Below are 22,977 nucleotides of genomic sequence, written 5' to 3' on the forward strand. Positions count from 1 at the left end.
TCTCTGCCACTGATCTCCTGTGTAATGTTGGGCAAGGCACATCCGCTCTCTGGGCATCTGTTTTCCCTCCCACCCTGTCTCATCTACTCAGCTGTGAATTTTCTGGGGACAGGGACTGTCCCTCATTATATGTTTGTACATTACCTAGCATGAAGGGGTCACGATCTTGGCTGAGTCCTCTGGGCACTATAATAATATAACTAGTAATAACTGGAATACTTCACATATCATAGTTTCTTGCAGCTCCTCAAAATTCTTTAACTGTCATTATACATAGCACTAGTCTAATGCAGTCACATTCGGCTAACTGACAGCATTTAACTTACACATTCCACTCTGTGTGTGTGTGTGGACACTGGATCAAGCTCCTAGGCTTGCAAAAGTACTTTAGAGGAGCAGTAATCTAATGAGGAGAGCAGAGGAACTGGAGCCAGGAACCATTAACAGGGTTGTAATCCCAGCAGTCTTTGATTCTGGGATGTTGGGTAAGTAATGTAGGCCCCATATTTTCTCACTTGAAGGGAGACACTTTTATTTATTTAAATATACATTTGAAATTGTTAACCTTAACCTCTATGGGCCAAATTCTTCCCTGATTTACACCCTTCTATGGAATTGCACAAGACATAATCAGGGCAGGATCTGACCCTCTGAGTGTTTGTTTTCCCATTCTGCACACTCACTCCATTGGCTTGTGGTGAGGATTAATGTTTGTGCAGGGCTCTGGAGATGTAAAATATACAACATATCCAGAAGGATGGAAAATTGAGTTCACCCTGCAGGGATTGAAACCCATGGTCATTCCAACGATTGTGGAAACATAATGTCAAGCCTGAACACAAAGTCATCTTCTCTATTGGAACATGGATTAAATGATCACAGATAGTATATTTGAGTTATAATCTAAATGCCTGCTACTCAAAATACCTAGTTTTTTATGGGTGTAAGATAGCAATGTGAAAACCTGCACGTCAAACATTAGGCATGGATTTGTTTTCACAGGCAGTGAGATAAATGATTGAATGCATCATAAATTATTAAAAGGCTCTGTATTAAGAACAATGTTTCCTTAGCACCTGTTGTATACTTAGGGCTCTGTTTGGTCTTTTTCAGAAATATTCAGAAATGCATCATTTGGGTTTTAAAACCCACTGAGTCAAAACTAGTCTAAAACTCTAGGTGCAGATTCTGAAACTTTGGCCTACAGAGTGTTAGTCAGACAGGTAACCTTTCTTTGTAGGAATGAAACTATCTTTGTTTTCTAGAATTTGAAAATCTTTATTTGTTCTTCCTTACTTGCCAAATTCTGTGAGTTTCTCTCCGTCGCAGTGCAGATGTCAGGTTTATCTTCCTGGCCGCAGCTTCAGTCTGGTACAGAGCATGACACAGAAACAGCTACTCTGCATGCAGTTAGTTATTTTTAGATACATTTTAACCTAGAAACCTTTAAATTATGACAAGCTACAAACTATGAGAAACTTCATAACTCTGAATGACTTATTATGAAGTAGTGTGCTAGAAGTGTGCAAATGGCTCCCAGAGATAATTTTCCAGTCAATTAAATGAAAGACTAATTTTTAATAAAGTAGAAAGATCAACCGTGCAACTTTTATTCACATGAGTAATCCTTAATCCTGTGAGAACTCCTGTTAAACTGATAGGCTGATCCTAAAGGTGCTGAGTACCTGTGGCTTCCATTAAAATTTCACAAGACATCTAATTTAAAGATAGATACTTTTTAGTAATAAAGGACATGAATTTACTCAACTGTCCAAACTCCAGCTTTGTTGGAGACCAGTGTGAAGCAAATGTCTGTTTCAGTGGAGTCACTGTGTATTTTGATGTATTGTTTTGAACTGTAAGTTAATTTTGTAAATATTAATGCATATGAAAATGAATGATTGCTAGAAACGAAACTGGTGACAAGCACAGTACAGAGCAGGTAGCAGTCACTGTACAAGCTCCATTGCACAGCTCTGCCAATGCACCTGAGTCTTGGAAAGAAACACCCTGCAGTTTCTATCACTGACCTTTTTTGAGCTGGAAGTGCCATTTATGTCCAATTATGCCAAATTGCAGGTTGTTTTTGTAAATGCAGGCCACTCACTGTTCATTGAGAGCTAGGATGAACTCAGACCAGGAAATTCATTTCTCTTTTGACCACTTTGAATGTGAGTCTCCAGAGTGAAAGTCGAGTAAGGAATTAACCTGTTCATGTTTTTGAATTAGGGTATTTTCATTAAATCTTCCCAGACTGAAAAATTAAGAGTGCTGCACTGAAGTCAAAAGTAGTTTTGCCATTGACTTCACTGGGCTTTGGATCTGACTTTGTAGACATAGTCATACATTTGAGCCTTGAAGCCTGCATAGGCTATCAGATAAAATAGTGTTTCCGTGTTAGACATGGGCTGGGGGGAAGCAAAATGCTCTACTTTACATTGCCACACTTTCAGAACTCATCCCTTACTGATATTAAAACAGGCAGCGTTTAGCAAATTTTGCATCAAAACTATAACTTCAAAGACTCATGGGGCGCCCATCTCTTTAGAGAGATCAAATGGAATAAAAAAAGAGAAGGACCCAAACTGATTTTCTATGCTCACCTCCACTAGGCTCACAGCCCATTTCTTGTCCTTTATTGCTAATTTTAATTCAAATACATTTTGCATTGCAATGCTACGGTGCCTTTGGCAGCACAAAGTTTAGGGCCATCTCATTTTTTATTGAACTGGAGAAACAGCACCCACTCGCTCACAGATTGTTCAATGGATATTGGGATTCTTAATGAATGGGACATTTATTTTCGTGCCAGCTCAACTACCAACACGGACAAGATTAGCATACATTTTGGCAACTGCACTAACACAAGGTGTTAGTAAAATGGGTCTTTTATCTTCAAATCTAATTTACTTTAGCTATACTCATTAAAAATGTCTTTTGCATGAAAGGGATTTCTGTAAAAGATATTCTATCAACAGCAAGGCCTACAGAAAAGTGCCTCATTACTGGTATCAACTATTCTGACACTAGGAAATTAGAAGCCCTCTTTTTTTAAAATGAAAAACGTCTATTGTGCCATGAATTTGAGATAATACCCGATTGTTTTGTTATGGATATGATTAACCAAATTGTTGCATAGCCGGTAGCCTTTTTTTTACCTGCTGCCAATTGCATAGTTTTGAGTTAAAAAAACCCAAAATAATCCAATCTTTCACCCGTTATCCTCTTCTGTGGGACTACCTACATGAAGACTACTCATGGGGTGGATTATCACACCTTACTGACACTGACGAGCACCTGCCACCACAAATTGCCCATTAAAGTCAATGGGACTATTTAAGAAGCAAAGGCTTATCTTTACTTCACCACCCATAGTTGCACTAGTCTAAGTGAAGGTATGATTGCAAACTGATTTACTTAAACCAGGTGCATACGACTGTGTGGACACTCTTATTTCATGTAAACCAGGCTCATTTTGGTTTATCTTAAATTGATTAAGAAAAGGTTTAAGATAAACTAAAATAAGCCATTCTTAAACCAACAAGTTCAATTCAATCTGTGCAAGTCCACATGTAGACAAGGCCTGAGTAAGAATCACGCAGTCTGGTACCCTGTGTGTAAGGATTGTAGGATCAGTTCCATGATTTTACATTTTAGTTTTTTGTTATTAAAAGATTGGGCCTTGTTCCTGCTCCAATTTAAGTCAATAGTATAATTGTCATTGACTTCACTGGAAATGAGACCAGGCTTCTAATTTGAATAATACAGAAGCAATGCAGAAAATACTATTTTCCTTTTGCTTAACCTGCCACTAGACTGAATAAATGTCGTATGGAGAACTAAACTTTTCCACCAAAGCATCAAAATGTATAATAAAGAACGCAGTTCCAAGGAATTAGTCATATTTCTTCTGAGATAATAATCAGTCTTTTTCATGACATATGAATTTTCATGGATACATACCATTTTCATATATTAATAATATTAAAAGAAATAAAACAAGGTGATAAACCATAAGCGTTTGGCAGGTAGAATTAATTTTTTCATGGAACACAGCCATCAAACTGCTTCCAAACAAAAAATGTTCTGAGAGTATATTAAAGAAATGTTAATACCAAGAACTAGTTGAAATAATCCTCTGAAAATAAATTCATTTTGCTAATAAGGTGGTTTGGTAAAATACAGGCCAGATTCTGATACTCTCACTCATGATAATAGCACCTTACTCAGCAAATAGCCTGCAGATTTCAATGAGTTTACAGTGGAGTAATGTACTAGCCAAAGTGGGTGAATGTATCAAAATCTATATATAGTTGCACTGCATACCTTTAAAAAACAAGAATACTGATACTGAACCATTTAAGTCAATTTGAGCCTTGGCATTGATTCCAATGGGTGCAGGATAAGGTTCCTAAGAACAGTTTTGGAGTGTATTAATTTTTGGAAGTATTATGCTTTTTAATAATGTGCTATGAATTAAATTAAAAATAAACAAGAGAGTAAATACCTAGGTAATGATGAAAAATTGCTTGTAAACAGAGTGGTACTCTGCTTTATCATTAAAATGTTAGCACAGAGAGAAAAAGTTATTATGAAAATATATAGCTTTAATTTGCAGACATATAAACACTTTTGGTACAGTACAGACATATGATGCCAGAAATCAAAATGATTAGTTTTAAGCATAACACTTATTTACCTTGTTTACACAGATAAATTTGATGTAACCATCATACAACAGATAGTTCCCAACTCTTACAATTAAGTGAAAATGATGCATCACTGATAAACCTGCTGCTTTGTTGCAGAGGATGCAGCAAAGAATAAATTATCAAGAAAATATGCCACCAGTCTTACAAATACGATTTTGGAATTGATCCAAAAAACAAAACCAATGAAAAGGAGCCTGGAATGGTAGCCAAAAAAGGCAGAAATCAGATCTTTCACATGAAATACCAACCCAGAGAGGAGCAATAGTCAGTGTAAACTAACTAAAGTTCTAGAATTGCTAATAATGTGAAGTGTTTTTTGTTTTCATCTGACAGATTAGCATCAGAAGTATCACATACAAATATCTGTTACACAACCAAAGTGATGGAATATGACTGACAGCTTGCTGGAAGAATAAAAATATCAACACTTTTGGGACAACGAAGGATTTAGGCATTCCCTTTCTTCCTTGCATCTGGCCATATTTATTGAGATGGACATGTATGTGTGTGTATGTGTGTACATTTGTTGTAAGAAATAGTGAATACATTTTTTCCCTAATAACGGCAAGTAAACTGTTGGAGCAAGGGTCGTTTGTGTGAAGATATTAAGTCCGTAATAAGTGAAAGGTGAAGATGTTACAGCAGTTCAAATTCTGATTACATGACAATATTTTGCATCTTTGCTCAACAGGAATTGCACTTCTTGTTAATGCCTTCTCTATCATACTGTCTAAGCATTACTCATGAGGAAAAAATTCTGTTTGTTTTACTAGTGCATGTTTCCTCCTCTTTTTATCATACATCCAGTGGAATACACATTTCTTTTGTGTAAATATATGTATATCCAGATATGTTTTATATTAAAACCCATAAATATACTTTGCATTGATCTCATGGACGGTACCTCAAACAGTTCCCTGCACAGGAGCATCTGATGCCCTCTTGTGGTTAAAATGACTTTTTAAACTTAAGTTTAATGCATCATTGTCTTACCTTCCTCTCTCTGTATATTCACTGATATGATGGGTTTATGACAGCTGCAAATGATGTTCGTTTTTATAGACTCCTTGCTAGCGATTAGTACGAAGATTTCATTAAAAAAGCTGTAATCTGAATTTGACTTTAAAAAACCTGTAAACACCTATTTACAATTATAATATTATTAAGTTATAAATTAGTGGTCCTTCATTTTAACTGCTGTCAACATACCCAATCTGGGCATTGTTCAAGGTTTGTTAGACAGCAGTTTGGTTTATCCACATGGAAACATCAAATATTAGAAATCTCCATTGGTTTCTTCTCCAACATATGAAGGTCAATTCTTCCATTTAGTGGGATTTGTACTTCCAAATTTTCATCTGCTCTGTGATGCTTTTTCCCTTTCCGTAAACAGATGTAAATGCCCATCCCAGTTACTAAAGTGATTGACCCCAAGCTTATTATTGACAGGGCTACTAAGGTAGGCACGCAAGATGGTGACTCCATTTTTTTATGCGTAGGCTCTATAGATATTTGTGGCTCTTTTTCCTCTATATTAATGTCAGGCTCCTTTCTTAACAAACTTTCGATATAGCTCTCATTGCTCACTGTGTCGTTTACAAAAAGGTTCACCATGACTGTGGAATGGAGGGGCTCTGGATAGCCATGATCGCTAACTTTTACCAGTAGCCGGTAGAGACCATAGTCATTCTGCATCAGTGACTCTTCCAAGGTGATATTACCAGTTTTAGGGTCAATCCTAAATGATTCAGGTCGTGGACCTCTTCTACCTATGATGCTGTAAGCTATGACAGCATTCATGCCAGTGTCTTTATCTACAGCATAGACTTCTGTGATGGGAGAGCCAGGAAGAGTAGAAGGAAGTACCAACAAATAAGACGTATTAGACTGAGGAAACAAGACCAGTGGGGGGTTGTCATTAATGTCCAGAAGAAGGATAGTTATTTTAGCAGTAGAAGACAGGGCAGGGTCACCTCCATCAACAGCTTCAACCCACAAGACATAGGAACTTTGCTGCTCCCTGTCGAGGGAGACCTTAGCTCTCAAAACTCCTTTGCCAGTGTCTATCACAAAAATATCACTTCCATTTACAACTGAAAGGGCTACCCATCCATTTTGCCCTGTATCAGCATCTGTAACACTGATAACTCCAATTTCCCCAAAACCAGGAAAGTTTTCTGGTACAAAAAAACTGAAATCCTTATTGATAAATCTGGGACTATTGTCATTTTTATCCAACACTGTGATGGTGACAGTTGCTATCGATTCTCTGGGAGGCAATCCAGAATCTATTGCTTTAACAGTATATCTGTATTTCTCTTTTTCTTCTCTGTCCAGCTGAGTGGAAACTGTAAGAACACCTGTAGTTTTATCTAAAGAAAAATATGAAGGGGCATCAGGCCCTAGAAAATAGGAGACTTTCCCTCTCTCTCCACTGTCAGCATCCGTTGCATGCAATTTGGTCAAAAAAGCATTGGGAGCATTATTTTCTTCAATAGATAATTCTATTAATTGTTGAGGGAAAACTGGTGAGTTGTCGTTATCGTCCAGAACCTGCACTTTAATTATCTTGTTTACATGAAATCCCTCTGAGTTCCATGCAACCACTGATATTTCATAGAGCTGCTGCACCTCGTAGTCTAAAGGCCTTGTAGTCTCTAATAAATATTCATTGTTGTATGGTTTGTATGGTGACAGTTTGAATGGCCCATTGCCATCCAAAAAGCAATTCACTTTATATTTTTCATCTGGGTCTTTTATGGTAAAAAATGCTATCGGTGTGTTAACAGGCTCCAATTCTTTCAAGTAAACCACACCTTCTACTTCATTAGCTATAAAACGAGGGACCACTTCAGGGGGTCTCAACATGACTTTGATGATGGACACCAGCACAGTGATCACAGCAGGGATACAACCAGGACCATTGGCCAATATAGTCAATCTATGGAGCCGGGGAGCATCACTATTGATTTTACTGGAGAGCTTGATCGCTCCTGTACTTTCATCCAGGTGGAACAAGTCTCTTGATGGCTGGGGGACTTTTTGACTGTAAGAGTAAGAGATCTGGGCATTGGATCCCAGGTCCATGTCAACTGCGTGGATGGTGGCCACGTGTGTCCCTGCACTGGAATTCCCATAGACGGTGACATTGAGTTGGGAGTCGCTGAACTGGGGGCAGTTGTCATTGATGTCACTGATGCCAATGGTGAGGGTGGCACTGCCCAGCAACGGTGGGGTCCCCCCATCCTCTGCGATGATGAGGGTGACATACTCCTCTCTGGCCTCCCTGTCCAGGGCCCCCATAACAATCAGGTAGGGGGTCCTCTCCCCACTCTCATTCTCCTCCACATCCAGGGTGAAGACCCCATAGTCATCCTGAAGGCGGTAGGTCTGGACCGCATTGGTACCAAGGTCAGGGTCAAGGGCCGGGTGCTCTATGGCCAGGCGGGTGTCGACGGGGGCATTCTCGGGCACCCAGAGGCGCATGTTGGGCACGGGGAAGTGTGGCGCATTGTCATTGACATCACGGATGGCAATCTTCACCTTCACCAGGCGGAAGTGCTCCTGAGGCAGCACCAGCACGTCCAGCAGCAGCAGGCAGGGCTCTGAGGATGGTGCCAGCAGAGAGGCAGGTGAGCCGACGCCAGTCTCCAGGCACAGCGCCTCGCGGTCAATCTGCAGGGCTGAGGTGTGCAGCTCCCCCGAACGGTTGTCCAGGCTCACGTACTGGCCGCCCAACCCCTGAGAGGCCAGGCTGAAGGAGAGCACAGGCTCCCCGCGACGGGTTGGCGGCCCCTCTGCAGCCACTCCATGTAGCCGCAGGTCCTGTGCCAGGCTCCCGATGAGCACCCCGGCCGGCAGCCCCTCGTTGAGGCTGTAGAAGAGCTCGGTGGCGCGGCTGTAACTGGCGAAGCAGTTGAAAGGGCCGATGAAGAGCAGGAAAAGGAACAAATGCTAGGGAGAGAAAGGCACAGGGGATTAGAGAGGGACTGTCCCTGGCATATGCCCAGCCAGCCCACCCTGCCCACAAGCTGCACCACAAATACAAAACCGCCTATCCACAAATACACCACTATGTGAACCACAAATACACCACCATCTGTAGCCTAAATACACCCCAACTGCACCCTAACTACATCACCATCTGCACCACAAGTACACCAGCTAAAAACCAGTCACCTGCCCATCTATGATCCAAATAGACCACCAACTACCCACAAATACATGACCTTCAGCACCACAAATACACCACTACTACCCCCCAAATACACCATCATCTGCACCACCACCCACACTCCAAATACACACCCATCTGTGCCCCAAACACACCACATCACACCATACTTTGCACCCCAAATGCCCCATCTGCTGAACCATCACCTGCACCCCAAATACACCACCACCTACACCCCAAATACACCATCCGTGGCCACAATGCATCACCATCTGAACCCCATATCAATTATACCACAAATACACCACACTTTGCACCCCAAATACACCACCACCACCTGCATTCCAAAACCACCAGTCTAGACCCCAAATATATCATAATCCTACTCAAAATAAACCATTTCACCACCATCTTTCACTCATATTCACCACTATGTGCATTCCAAATATCCAAACGTTTGCCCCCTAATTACACCACCAAATACTTGAGCTCCTGACCTCAAATACACCAAGCCATCTGCAATATCTGTTCCTCACACGAACCCATATAACAATGTGCACCAAATACACCCTCTGCACCCGAAAACGGACACGTGCACCACTTCCCCCCCCCCCAAAAAAAAAGAAACCGCCTGCAACAAATACACCACACACTGTGCACCAAATGCATTATCCACTTCACATAGTCTACACTGCCGCGTCCATCAAACAGGTCATGCACACCAACTATCGTAAGCAAACAGACCATGTCACAAATGTGCCTATTCCCCTCCGATGGTCCTGTTGCACAACTCCCAATGCAACCCGGTGTACAGCAAACAGATTATGCAGGGACCCTGTAGCGAAGTTTACCATCAGCACCAAAACCACCTCACACAGAGGGGCAAAAGGGCTCCCCGTTCATGTTGCCCACAGCTCGGTGTTCGAGTTTCAATTCCCGTTTAACAGGTAAGTCCGGATCCTCACCGGCCCCCTTCTCCCTCCGCAGGACTCACACGAAACGCCAACAGAAGCGCCTGAAAAGAGTCTGCAAAAGGACTGGCCCTTTCTGATTGCCAAGCCGGCCTGTAGCTCTCTGCATTTGGAAACGGGTTCGCTTAACTTCGTCTCCAGCCTCGGGGAGTTCTTCTCCCCTCCATTTAAAGCCTTTCTCCGTTCAGTGTCATGAACGGTTCTCTAACCTAAACAAAGACCTCCCCCCCCCCCCCCGGCTTTGACTGCTGTTGGTAGAGGTGCTCCAGCCAACAGGACCCATTGATCGCTCCCGGTGAAGTTTAGACCGAGCTAGAGCATTTGCTGCTTCTTCTTCTTTCTTTCTTTTTTAACCCAACCGCTTCTGCTGGGCACGAGCTCACAACTTGCAGGGCTGCCCCCGCACGCGTCCCCTACCTGCAGGTTTCTGGGGCTGGTGGCGCGCCCCGCGCTGCGGAGGTGCCCCATCTCCGGCTGCCGGTGCCTGCTCCTCGGGAGCCAGCTTGTTCCGAGGGCTTGCGAGCGCCTGCCCGTCCCTTGGTAGTTCATTCCCACTGAAACTGCAGTCATTTCGCGCCCGGTGGGAAGGCAGCAGAAGACCCGCCCCCCCGCTCTTCATGCAAATCGCTGGGAGAACTTCAGCCAATAGTCGCAGGCACAGCAATTAAGAAAAGGCTCGGGTGGGGGAGAGAGGCGGCGCGCGAGGGAACGAGCGACGCGGCGGCTGGCATCCTCTCCTGCGGGCTGCTGCGGGCGGGGTACAGGAGGAGCCCCGCGGCGTGGAACGCACCAGCCCACCGCTGGGTTCAGCAGCGTCCTCGCGCGGGAGCTCTGCCCGCTGAGCTCTCCCTCCCCAGCTGCAAACCCGTCCAGAGGGAACCGCGGTCAACAGGCGCCACCCCCGGTGCGTTCCGCGGGGACAGCGCAGACTGTGCCCTCGGGCTCGCGGCCGCCTTTCGGGGGACGCTCTCTTTGCAGGCTGGAGTTTGGGGGCGGCCAGGAGGCAGAGGGGTGCAGCGAGTGCCGCTGACCTCCCGGACACATGGCACTGCGTGTCACCCGCCCCAAAGCGCTGCCCAGAAATGCGGGACAAACGGCCGCGATCCGGATTGAAGCTAGTAGGCAGGCTGGGTTGTAGCCCTAACCATCCCAATCTAAATTCATCCAGCCGCGGCAGGATATGCAGTTATATTTTCAGCCTGAGCTCCCAAGGGGTTGGGGGCGGGGGAGAGGGGAGTCCTGTAAAATCGGGGTAATCCGCGTTTTGCCTTCCAGCTTTGGAACCTTGCTTCCTTTTAGTTAAAGAATAATCAGTTGGATCTGAATCTATAGGCTCATTGGAACAATCCAATTTCTATCATGTCAGGTCTCTGATAATGTTCCCAATACAGTTTGATGTTTCCCTGTACTGCTCCCAACTCCTCTTTCTGCTTCGCGGCAGAGACTCTGGGCCTGATTTTAACTTTTTATACCATCCTTTTCAATTAGACGGTTGTTGACCTCCTGGAACCAGCCATCTAGCTGCTCCTAGGGACCACACTTCACCATGTTAAGAGTTAACTTGGCCAGAAAGGTTCTACTCGGAGTTTGTCGCCAGGGTGCCGCCTCCACTGGGTGAAGGTCCACACCCACATTTGGTTAAATCAATCCAGGCTGAGTACTCCTGGATTCCTCTCTAAAACCTCACAGAGCAGCAGCTACTAATAATGCTTTCTACACCCGGCAGCTGGCTAGCAGACTTTGTCCCATCCTGACAAAAAATTACCTGATGCCATTGGGTATGTCGAGACTGTTAGATTAAAAAACCTACAGCGCCAAGTGTTAGAGCCCAGATCAGCTGACTGGGGCTCACTTTGCTTCCGTTGTGAGGCTGAGAATTTCAATGTAGACGTTCAGACTCAGGCTGGAGTCTGTGCTCTGAGACCCTTTCCCTCACAGGGTTTCAGAACCCAATGTTTACACTGCAATTTTATAGCTCCACACCCCAAACCCCTCAAGTCTGAGTCAGCTGACTGGGGCCAGCCACAGCTGTGCCACAGGTCTTTTATCATAGTGTAGACAGTATCCATTAATACATGCTTTGGTCATTTCCCAGCTGGACTACAGCAATGCAGTGTATCTAGTTATGCAACCATCAGGCTTTAAAAACCTTCAACCTGTACAGAATGTAATGATACTTTTCCTTATCAAAACTGACTACTGAAAGTACAGCATATCTGCCATCTGCTCTTTCCATTGGCTCTCCATAGAATGTCAAGTTAAATTCAAGATCTCTCTGCCTTTATTTTTGAGGTGCTGAATGGTTTGGGCCCCCCAGATACCTGAAAGATTCTCTACTGACTATGGCTGACAGCTACATTTCTCAGGTACAACGGAGCTGTCACCACAAGAATAAAAGTTAGATTGTGTAGCAGACAGAGCTGTCTTGGTGGCAGCCCAGGTCTGTGGAACGCACTCCCCCAGGATCAAAGAACCACCTCAAACTTCTCTGCTTTCAATTCCAGGTGCAAGGTGCAGCTCCTGAATAATAAAAACACAGTGCAGCAGACAGTACATAAATAAAATAAATAAATAATAATAATAAACAAAACAAAAACATGCCCCCCCCCGATGAAAAAAGGGAAAAAGAGTAAACCAGACTAAAAAAGATCAGTCTTGTGGTTGGATATACTTCTGGAAGGCACTCAGATATTACAGAGAATCTAAATAGAACCCTCTGACACTGACTCCCTCTGATACCTCAAGCAAGTCACATTAGCTTCTCTGTCTTATTTTCTCCAGCTGTAAAATACACAAAGAACAAGGATGTTTTTAGGATTTAGAGTCCAATCCTGCTTTTACTGAGGTCAATGGGAGGATGAACAGGCCCTAATTTGTTCAGTAATTCCCATTGAAACGTAGTATCACATTTATCATCCACACTACACCAAAAAATTACAATACCACAATAATCATATGTACCTCAAAAAGTAAAACGTGCTACAAACTAATGAACTTGTTGTATTTATTATTCACCAATCTCTAGGGTTCTGAAACCACGCAAGAGTATTTTTCCCTTATAAATTGTCTAGCTCTTTACCATTTTAGTCTAGCAAAAATAGAACAGGCAGTACGTACAGTGTATACAGTTCAGAGGATACATGTATAATTTAAGGAATAAATCAAATTACTCAAGTGCCTTTCTAAATTTTCATCCCCCTGCACAATATTGAAGACCTGTCAATACTAAAGGTGCTCAGATGCTCAATCCTTTTTAGTTTAGTCTAGCTGGATATAATGAGACCTACATCGGGTCTCCTTCTGGTCTACCTCTACTGGTTACCTAGGGTAGACTGTTGGGTCCACTGAAGTCAATAGGAGTTTTGCCACTGATTTCAGTGAGGTCAGGATTTCACCGCAAAAGTCCGTTGGTTAATCGTCTCAGAGGCAGTTTTAGGACTTTATGAAGAATGAGTTTGAGGCCTCCACAGAACTTCCATTGCCACTTTGTTCTCCTGGAGACTGAGTCTCTCTTTCCAGACCCCCTTATCACAATGTCTACCCTTGTAAAATAGCTATCCATTTTGCTCCCCTCATTCTGCTTCTTAATCAGTATCTCTTTACATAGGCATGTGCCATCCACATCTTTGTATTAGCAACAAGTCCCTACTGATGACCAGTTTAAAGAATGTCAACATGCTATTACGGGAAGGGCAGAAAAGATTCAAAATAAGTAATTTTTTTGCTAAGGTTTTCTGAGAGTCTTTTCCAAAGCACCCAGAAATTTAATGGCTGATTTCTACAGGTCTCCAGACTAATGGCAAATTTTCTACAGGGAAACATAAGATTTTTAGTAGTCGTTCTTTCTATTTCAATAGTAGCAGATCTATTTTAAAGAAAAATGTATTTTTACCTTGCCTTTTGCTATGTATAGTCCTACTGACACTAAGTTTACACACTTTTGTCAGTAAGATAGCACCTCCCAGAATACTGTAACTCAGCCAACATTCTGGGTGTGTTATAATTAGGCAATACGAAGGAACACGTAGGTACCCTTCTGTGGGATTGTTTGCCTCAGGTGAGTTAGGAGGCACGAGATAGAAGATTAAGTGACAAACCACCCAAGAAGCAGAACAATTATATATAAATACATTAGCTGGGTTAATGCTATGGTGAAATACAAATGATGAAATGAGTGAGAGATTCACAACAGTTATTCAGCTTTATTGAAAGGGAACCCTGAAAATATTGTTTTCAGCAAACCAGACACGTTGGGCAGTGAACTACTAATCCATAAAGGATCGTCCGGATGAAGGGGCTACCTACAGCCCACCTCAGTCCCTATAATACAGCAGCAAACAGCCAGCTCCTTCTGCCGGCCTCTGGTTCTACTGAGACTCCCCAATGACTCTGCAGAGCTGTGTTGACAGATTCCCCAGAATCCCTAGCCTGGGTGTAAATAGAAGTGTGAATGACGAGGCACTGCTTGGGAGAGTAAAATACAAACATGCCAGAGAACCCTACATGCCCAAACTCTGGCTCTCTACACACCCAGGCAGTTCCTCTCATGTCTACACTGCTTTTTTTAGCCATGTAGTGTTCAGCTGCCTCCCCGCTGCCAAAGCATTTCTCCACCTCAGGGAGAGACACCGGCTGCAGGGAAAAGCTCTGGTAGGGGGGAACTTACTGGCTCTCCCCCTGCCGGAGCCTTTCACTGCCACATGTAGATATGCACCACCACACTTTTATTATTAGCAGTAGAAGCTGTCTATTGTCTTGGCTCTGGGCAAGGAGAATGACCCGCATCCTGCGCTCCCCAGGAAAGAGTCTTTTTGGGTGGCAGAGTCTACTGGTGGGAAGCTGAGACTAGTGCCCTATGAATGACAAGTGCTGCGTATCTGGTGCTTCCACTGGTTAGAGTGTGAGCTGTGATTGCTCAGAATCTTTGTAAATCAGGTCCTAAGTGACCAGCCAGTCCCCATGATAGAGCAATGGACAGGGGCAGTAAGCCGCCACTTCCCCTAAAGATACCAAAAGTGGTTAGGAGTCCTGGGACCAGGCTGTGAGAAGCAGCTGTGGAGCTGGAGGGGTATTATTTGCTTCAGAGTTTGTAAACCCCAACTGTCTAGTCAAGCCTGCAGGGGTTGATTTGTTACAAACTCTTGCAAAATGAACCTGCAGGATTCAGTTTATAAACCTCTCATGAACCCATCCCTGGAGCAGTCATACCTCTTTACTTTGAAGCTTAGTTGAGAGGGGATGCCTTTCTAGTCTGCTCAATATCTGTTGTGGGTTGAGCTAACCCTGAAACGGAAAGACATCATAAATTTGATTTGTCAATCAGTGTGAAGAGAAAAAGAAACTGAGCAAAACTTTTGCACAGCACTTTAATATACTGCATTCCCAAACATTTTTTGAAGTTTGAAAAACATTCTTTTCTTTGATTATTTTAATTTGTGCATGTCTTCAGATTTCCTCTTTTCTGCCTGGAGTAGAAGCAAAAATGCTGTGGCATTGTGAAAAAGATTACCCACAATTCATTTCCAGTTTGATCACAACAGTGTTCTGAAAAGGAAAACTAATTAAACGTTTACTAAGTGCATGTATGTTTCTAAAACTAATTAGAAGGGAGGGATTGACTCAGATTGTATTCAAACTCTTCTTTTATACTAGGGTTTTTTACATCATATTACAGAGTATATTAGCTTCAATTTCACTCAGTTCTTGTGGAAGCCTGTAAATAATAATGATATGATTTTTGTACCATAGTAGCCAAAGCAAAGGCTGTGATACAGTACTAATATGATACAGCTGAAAATTGTTAATACCATAAGTCTTTCATTATATTGCTTATCACATTAGCACAGGGACAGCATTCCAGCTTCTGCCAGCTTACTTTCTACACACTGCCTGTAAGTATAAGGGACTCATGAATATTTAAATGTTTGTGAATAGGGTTCTCATTGACATTAAGCCACAGCTTCTGAGCTGAAGTTGCAGCCTTCTCATGCCAGAAATCAGATTTTCAATGAACATCCTGTGACTAGCAATGGAACACAGCACATTAAAGGATCACTGTGACATGCCTGGTAGTTATCAGATCATAGAGGTATGTGCCTACTGGGCTCCGAGTAGCTTGCCATGTGCCATTTGGTTCCTACTGGCCAACTAGCCACAGGCTGCAATTCTATGAGACGGAAATGTTTTTTAGATAGTGGATATAATGCTGCTGCACAGCCCAGTTTCCTGTGGTTGCTGTGGCAGCTGCAGCTCCAGAAGTTTTCTGGCTTCTCCTCCGTTGCTTTCTCTGGATTGTTTTGCATATATTACCTTTTCAGACTGAGTTCCTAGCTTCACTTTGAAATACATGGAATGTCTTGTGATCCCATATGGAGGACTACATGTATTAGACTATATAGTATAATGTTCTAAGGTTTGCTTAATTGAAAATGGGTCCATTTGAATTTTCTTAGGACCGGATTCTGCCATCCATTCAGTCTTTAATCAGGCAAAAGTCTCATTAACTCCAAAGAGCATTTTCCTGAGCAAATGATGATATGTAGGATTTGGGCCAAACTGCCTATTTTCTTTGGACAGGTTAGTTGACCAGGTTTCAGAAGCTTCTTAGGCTTGGTTCACAAGACCCTTGTCTATGAAAATGTTTCTCAAATCAAAAAGGATGCACAGTGTCTCTTTGAACTGATGAAATGGCAATTGGCTATATTATTGAAGAATTATTTTAGATTTATTAATTATTATTATCATCAACCCAACGCTATACTGAGATGAGAAATCAACAGTGGTGTCCGTTCATATGGATCTCAGTGCACAGTCAGAGCCAATCTCACTGTTAAAGCTGAGCAATTAAGGTACAATATTTTTGCAAGTTGTCAAGGTTCCTCCCCCACTCTGAACTCTAGGGTACAGATGTGGGGACCTGCATGAAAAACCTCCTAAGCCTATCTTTACCAGCTTAGGTCAAAAACTTCCCCAAGGTACAAAGTATTCCACCGTTGTCCTTGGAATGGCCGCTACCACCACCAAACTAATACTGGTTACTGGGGAAGAGCTGTTTGGACGCGTCTTTCCCCCCAAAATACTTCCCAAAACCCTGCACCCCACTTCCTGGACAAGGTTTGGTAAAAAGCCTCACCAATTTGCCTAGGTGACTACAGACCCAGACCCTTGGATCTTAAGAACAATGAACAATCCTCCCAACACTTGCACCCCCCCTTTCCTGGGAAATGTTGGATAAAAAGCCTCACCAATTTGCATAGGTGACCACAGACCCAAACCCTTGGATCTGAGAACAATGAAAAAAGCATTCAGTTTTTTACAAGAAGACTTTTAATAGAAAATAGAAGTAAATAGAAATGAAGAAATCCCCCCTGTAAAATCAGGATGGTAGATATCTTACAGGGTAATTAGATTAGAAAACATAGAGAACCCCTCTAGGCAAAACCTTAAGTTACAAAAAAGATACACAGACAGAAATAGTTATTCTATTCAGCACAATTATTTTCTCAGCCATTTAAAGAAATCATAATCTAACACATACCTAGCTAGATTACTTACTAAAAGTTCTAAGACTCCATTCCTGGTCTATCCCTGGCCAAGACCCAGCATACAGACAGACACAGACCCTTTGTTTCTCTCCCTCCTCCCAGCTTTTGAAAGTATCTTGTCTCCTCATTGGTCATTTTGGTCAGGTGCCAGCGAGGTCACCTTTAGCTTCTTAACCCTTTACAGGTGAGAGGAGCTTTCCCCTGGCCAGGAGGGATTTCAAAGGGGTTTACCCTTCCCTTTATATTTATGACACAAGTATTTGCTTGAACTTTTAAAAAGAATTTGCTTCATCTGTATTCATACCCCCTTTGTGATCACTTTTTATGTATACTATAGGAAACAAGTTTATTGGCCAGAATATCTGCAGCAGAAAATTTTAAGTGAACTTCACAGAATATGCATAGAAAGTTAATTTTCAATTTGTAATGTGATGTATTCCTGAGCATCATCTACTGGCACCTTCATTATTTATAAACATACAGATATAGGTTGTAATACCAGTGATTTCAAATGTGAAGTTAAGCACATGCATAAGTTAAGCACATGTGACTTTAAGGCTTCTGGGGAAGCCTTAGTTAAGGTTATATTCAGATTTGCACTTAAAGCAGGACTAAAATCCCTCTATTGACACTTAATTATTGAATTTTGTCTCCATGTTTTATTCACTCACTCTTTAGCAGAGAAGTGAATTTTCCATAACATTTTTTGGCAACGTTGACAGAGGAAACTTTTAAAATGAGGATCTTTGGACATTTTCCCTGAGATTACATAGTATGGACTCATAGCTAAAAAAACTATAGTCAACTATAAAGGAAACTTTAAGTTACAACACACACACAGTCTTGTAACAGTTCAGCTACATGTCACAAGTTAACTTTTACTCAAATACAAGACCAGATATTTCCCTTACAACTTCAGTTTGCTGACACAGCCATCCTGTCTCCTGGCCGCCTCAGCTCCCTTCCTCACACAGAACCTGGGGTACCAGAGATACTGGGTAGGTAGCAGGGGCTAAGAAGGAGGAGATGGATCTGGGTGGGACATAAAATGGAGATGAAGCTTGGAGCTAGTGGGAGGGTATACCTTTTTTCAGTTTTTGCCTCAACACATTTTTTGTTAATGATATGCACGTGCAAATCACATGTATCTTTGGGCATATATTCAAATAAAAACACAGCATATCACATTGTTAACATTACACTGCAAAAAAAGATAATCACCACATTTACAATGATCAAAATAAAAGCCTAAGTAAGAAATAACTTGCTTAACAAGTAACATGGGTTATCCTTAAAGACAGAAAAACATTCTGCATTAACTGGTCTTCGGCAAAGGCCTGACTAAATATATTAGCTTTGCACTATGCCCTGAAGGTTAATAAACTTAAGCTCTGTCTAACCAATGGAGAAAGCAGATGGTTCTCCACTGAGACTGTCCTACCACTAGCCATTAGTTTTTTAAACATAGGTACCTTGCATGAGAGCAGATCGACTGACCTCATTCGTTAAGATGGTCAGCTGTGAGAGCCAGTCACTCAGGTATTAATAGGATACTACAAGTTGTATGGAAATACTGCATTACGCTAAGGCTGGGCCCAAATTATACAGGCTACTTCCTGTCTAATTACTGTATAATAGCAACACTTTGAACTATACCCAAAAGTGGACAGAAATTTGGCATAATCTGCAGACCCCCACTGGCAAACTGTGCTCCCTCTGACCCACCCCTCAAAGCAACTGTGCTACCATTAAACACACAGATCTGCTCCCTTGGAAGTCAATGGGAGTCTTTCCATTGAGTTCTTTGGCTGGCTAGACCAGGCTCTAACTTGCAGCTTCTGAGGAGGTCTTTAAAGGGAGTGCGACGTTGCACTCTATATGATTTGATAAAAATATACTGATGAGTGTGAATATAATGTAACTGGAATATGCTTCATGCAAAAGGTCTCTTGTAAAGTATCATTACAAAGCTTATAATCCACTGAGTGTGATCATCCTATTTGTATAAATGTATCACTCTTTTATCTGAAACTAGAAATATGAAATATAATCCTGAGGTCCTATTGTAGTTATGCAAAGTGTGGGCCATTAATGGTGGTTTGGCATCTTAATGACTCCCATTAACCAGGACAATTACCTGTAGATGGCTCTGTTTTACTTGTAAGTCTTCCTGTGTACCTGTGGGCTGGCAAGTGGGTAATGAAGTCTTACAGTGACATGTAATCTTGTCACCTGAACTGGAATCCATCTTTAACCTGGTGCTTTTCCATTGAGAAGAGGGGTGGAAACCCAGAGGGACAAAGGATTCCCACCTTATGCAAAAGATATATAAGTGGGTGGAACAGAACAAATGAGGTGGCCACCATGAGAAATCCCCTAGCTACCACCTGAGCTGGAACAAGGGCTGTACTAGGGGAAAGGATTGTGCCCAGACTAGGAAGGCATCCAGTCTGTGAAAGAAACTTATTGAAACATCTCTGAGGGTGAGATTTTATCTGTATTCAGTTTTATTACTGTACTAGACTTTGAATTTTGTGTTTTATTTTATTTTTCTTGGTAATTCACTTTGTTCTGTCTGTTACTACTTGGAACCACTTAAATCCTACTTTCTGTATTGAATAAAATCACGTTTTACTTATTAATTAACCCAGAGTATGTATTAATACCCTGGGGGAGCAAACAGCTGTGCATATCTCTCTATCAGTGTTATAGAGGGCAAACAATGTATGAGTTTACCCTGTATAAGCTTTATACAGGGAAAAATGGATTTATTTGGGGTTTGGACCCCATTGGGAGTTGTTAAAGACAGGAACACTTCTTAAGCTGCTTTCAGTTTAGTCTGCAGGTTTGGGGCACGTGGTTCAGTGGGTCTGTATTGGAGCAGACTGGCGTGTCTGGCTCAGCAAGACAGGGTGCTGGAGTCTCAAGCTGGCAGGGAAAGCAGGGACAGAAGTAGTCTTGGCAAATCAGTGGGCAGCCCCAAGGGGGTTTCTGTGATCCAACCCATCACAGGGAGCTCCGTGCAGAATGTGCAATCTGGAAGTCAAAAGCCTGGATAACTGTGACAAAGTCAACATTTGAGAGGAATGGTCACAATTATGCTAAATACAAATGGGAAAAAAAATATGTTTAGCCTCTGAAGCCCCCTGGCAGCCCAGGGCCATATGAGGATCCAAAAATAAGTAATAATGTTCTGTGCATTGGTACAAATATTAGTATTCGTTAGTATAAGGTTGTACTTCCATACAACTTGCAGTATCCAGAGCTTCATAAGCAGGCATTAACATATTTTTGATTTTCACTTTCACAAATCTTAATATTATCTCTATATATGCATTAATATTGGTTTTTTTCATCTTCAACTATCATAACATCATGATACATTGATATATTTATTGACATCATTTTCCAAAAGACTTGGAATGACATACTTTTGGCATTCTTCAGACTAAGTTCTCCGTTCATTTGCACTGATTTATTTGACACTTCATTACATAATAGTTTTATGGCTACAGGTTTCATTATCACAAAAACTTTGTAATTGCCAGATTCTTAGCAGATGTAAATTGACCTAGTTCATTGACTTCAAAATCTTTGTTGGGGAAGTGGAATGTTCAGAAAATTAACAATCGGCTATTGAGCCTCTTGTTGGTTCAAACTCAGGTCAGTTTTAACTATGGGTCAGTGAACACAATAATAGTTATTACAGGTCAATGAACTTTGTTAAATTTGAGGCTTTACAGACCTTTCAAGCTATTTTTAGAGTTTTCAATAGTAATTCATGAACCTTTTGTTCTGTAATTTGAACCCATATTTATTTTCAAGGTTGAGGTCATTTTTAATACCAAACCAAACATGTTTCTTATAGTTAAAGGGAATATATAGCCTAAATAAGGGATAGAAGAACTATAACTAAGCTAGGCTGACAAAATTGGATGGTATATATGCTATTTTTCCTTTTTTTATTAGATTTCTTCTCTCCCTCTCTATTTTTTCACCACTTTTCTATATTAGTTGTTCACTCTACCTACTCTGTATTTTATTTTCACCATATTTATTGATCACTTCTCTTTTTTTTTTTTTTTTGCCCAGCCTTGTCTAAGTGGAGCAGAAGCCCAATAATAGCTGAGTTTATCTTCTAGTGGTGTCTTCTGTTCAAGTTTGAGATGCATTCACAAGGTGTTATGTACTTGCTGACACTGTCTGTGCTGCGTGCTCTTAAGCAAAATGAGTACTTCATTCAACAGGGCTGTTAGCTTAGCGCTTTTCTTGAGCCCTGGGGCCTCCAAGCACACAATGGGCTATCTCCATGTGTGAAGTTACACACGTGTAAATGTTCACAGGCTCAGAGACTAAACATTCAAATAATCAATAATAAATTCTTATCCTCACACCAGTTTCTGCAAAAGGGATCTACTGTGGGATCAGTAGCCAATTTTCATTGTTAATGATACTGACCATATTGAGGCCAGTCTTTGGGGCTCCTACTCACACTAACCAGCACTTCTCACGTAGTCCAACTGGTTTCAAAATCCCAGTCTAGCCATTTTTAGTATGCTGGACTATTGAAAAAATGAGACATGATATTGTATATTGTAGCCAGATCCTTTTTAAAGTGGCTGAGCTATGCAAACACAAGTAGGAGAGTTTATTATGCAGCAGATTGAAAAATCCTTGAATACATTTGAAAGTTCCAGGAATATAGTTCACCTGAGAGGTTAGATTGCAACCTTTTGCACCCTACTTGGATTGCCATGGCTGCTATGGGAAGGAAAGTTGAAGATAAAGACCCTGTGAAGAAGTGGCTGGGGAGAGGGGGCACACAGGGTGGCTCTAACCCCCACTCATTGGCTAGAGTAGCTGGCTAGGTGCACAGCACGGGGTGAACAGCTCCACAAAAGGGTGAGGTAGTTGTTGCAAAGGGAGTCAAAGAGGAATTGTATGTGTCTGAACACAGCTTGTTCTTTGGTCTGATCCTGGGATGGTACAGTTAGGAACTGCCTCAGACTCAGAGTACGCTGCAAAGTTACAGGCTAGAACCTTAATGAATAACTTGAATTTTTGTTATTCACCCAGTTTATAGGGTTGGGTGAAAAATTTGTGAAACGCATGTGAAGTTCTCAGTTTTTTTTCAATTAAAAGAGACTTTTAAAAATGCTTTGTCCCACTCTAGTCAACATTTGCTGCATACTAAATGTGTGTGTGATCCAGGCAAAACCTAATTTCATAGGACAATAAAATAAGCATACAAACCAAAATAAAGCCATTTTATATAGTATTCGATATAGATCAGCATCTCACTCAGATAATAACACTGTCCCCCAGATAGATGTGCTCCAGAATAAAAGTATTTCTAATGCAATGTACCTGTATTTTGTGATTGCAAATCAATGTTTACAGCTCCTAGAGAGTTATAAAGTTTAGTTATGAATCACAATGACCTCCATGACTTGAATTGACTTGAATTACCCCATAAGCTCTCCCACACATCCGAATCCCCAGTCCACTATAGTCAGATGCATGGAACAAAGAAGGGTTTTTATTTGGGATTCAGTATAGTTGAAAATCAATAGATG

The 22,977-nt window shown here is 41.8% G+C and overlaps 1 protein-coding gene across 1 annotated transcript; it reads right to left on the reverse strand.

The window, feature by feature from the left end:
- Positions 1–5,981: 5,981 nt before the first annotated feature.
- On the reverse strand, positions 5,982–10,427 carry PCDH20 (protocadherin 20). Its single transcript, XM_077838086.1, has 2 exons — positions 10,275–10,427; positions 5,982–8,666 (listed from the first exon to the last, which is right to left on the reverse strand). The coding sequence occupies exons 1-2, from the start codon at positions 10,425–10,427 to the stop codon at positions 5,982–5,984; spliced, it is 2,838 nt and encodes a 945-aa protein (XP_077694212.1).
- Positions 10,428–22,977: the final 12,550 nt, after the last annotated feature.

Source organism: Eretmochelys imbricata, chromosome 1 (assembly GCF_965152235.1).
Source record: "Eretmochelys imbricata isolate rEreImb1 chromosome 1, rEreImb1.hap1, whole genome shotgun sequence".
In the NCBI taxonomy this organism is placed as follows: Eukaryota; Metazoa; Chordata; order Testudines; family Cheloniidae; genus Eretmochelys; species Eretmochelys imbricata.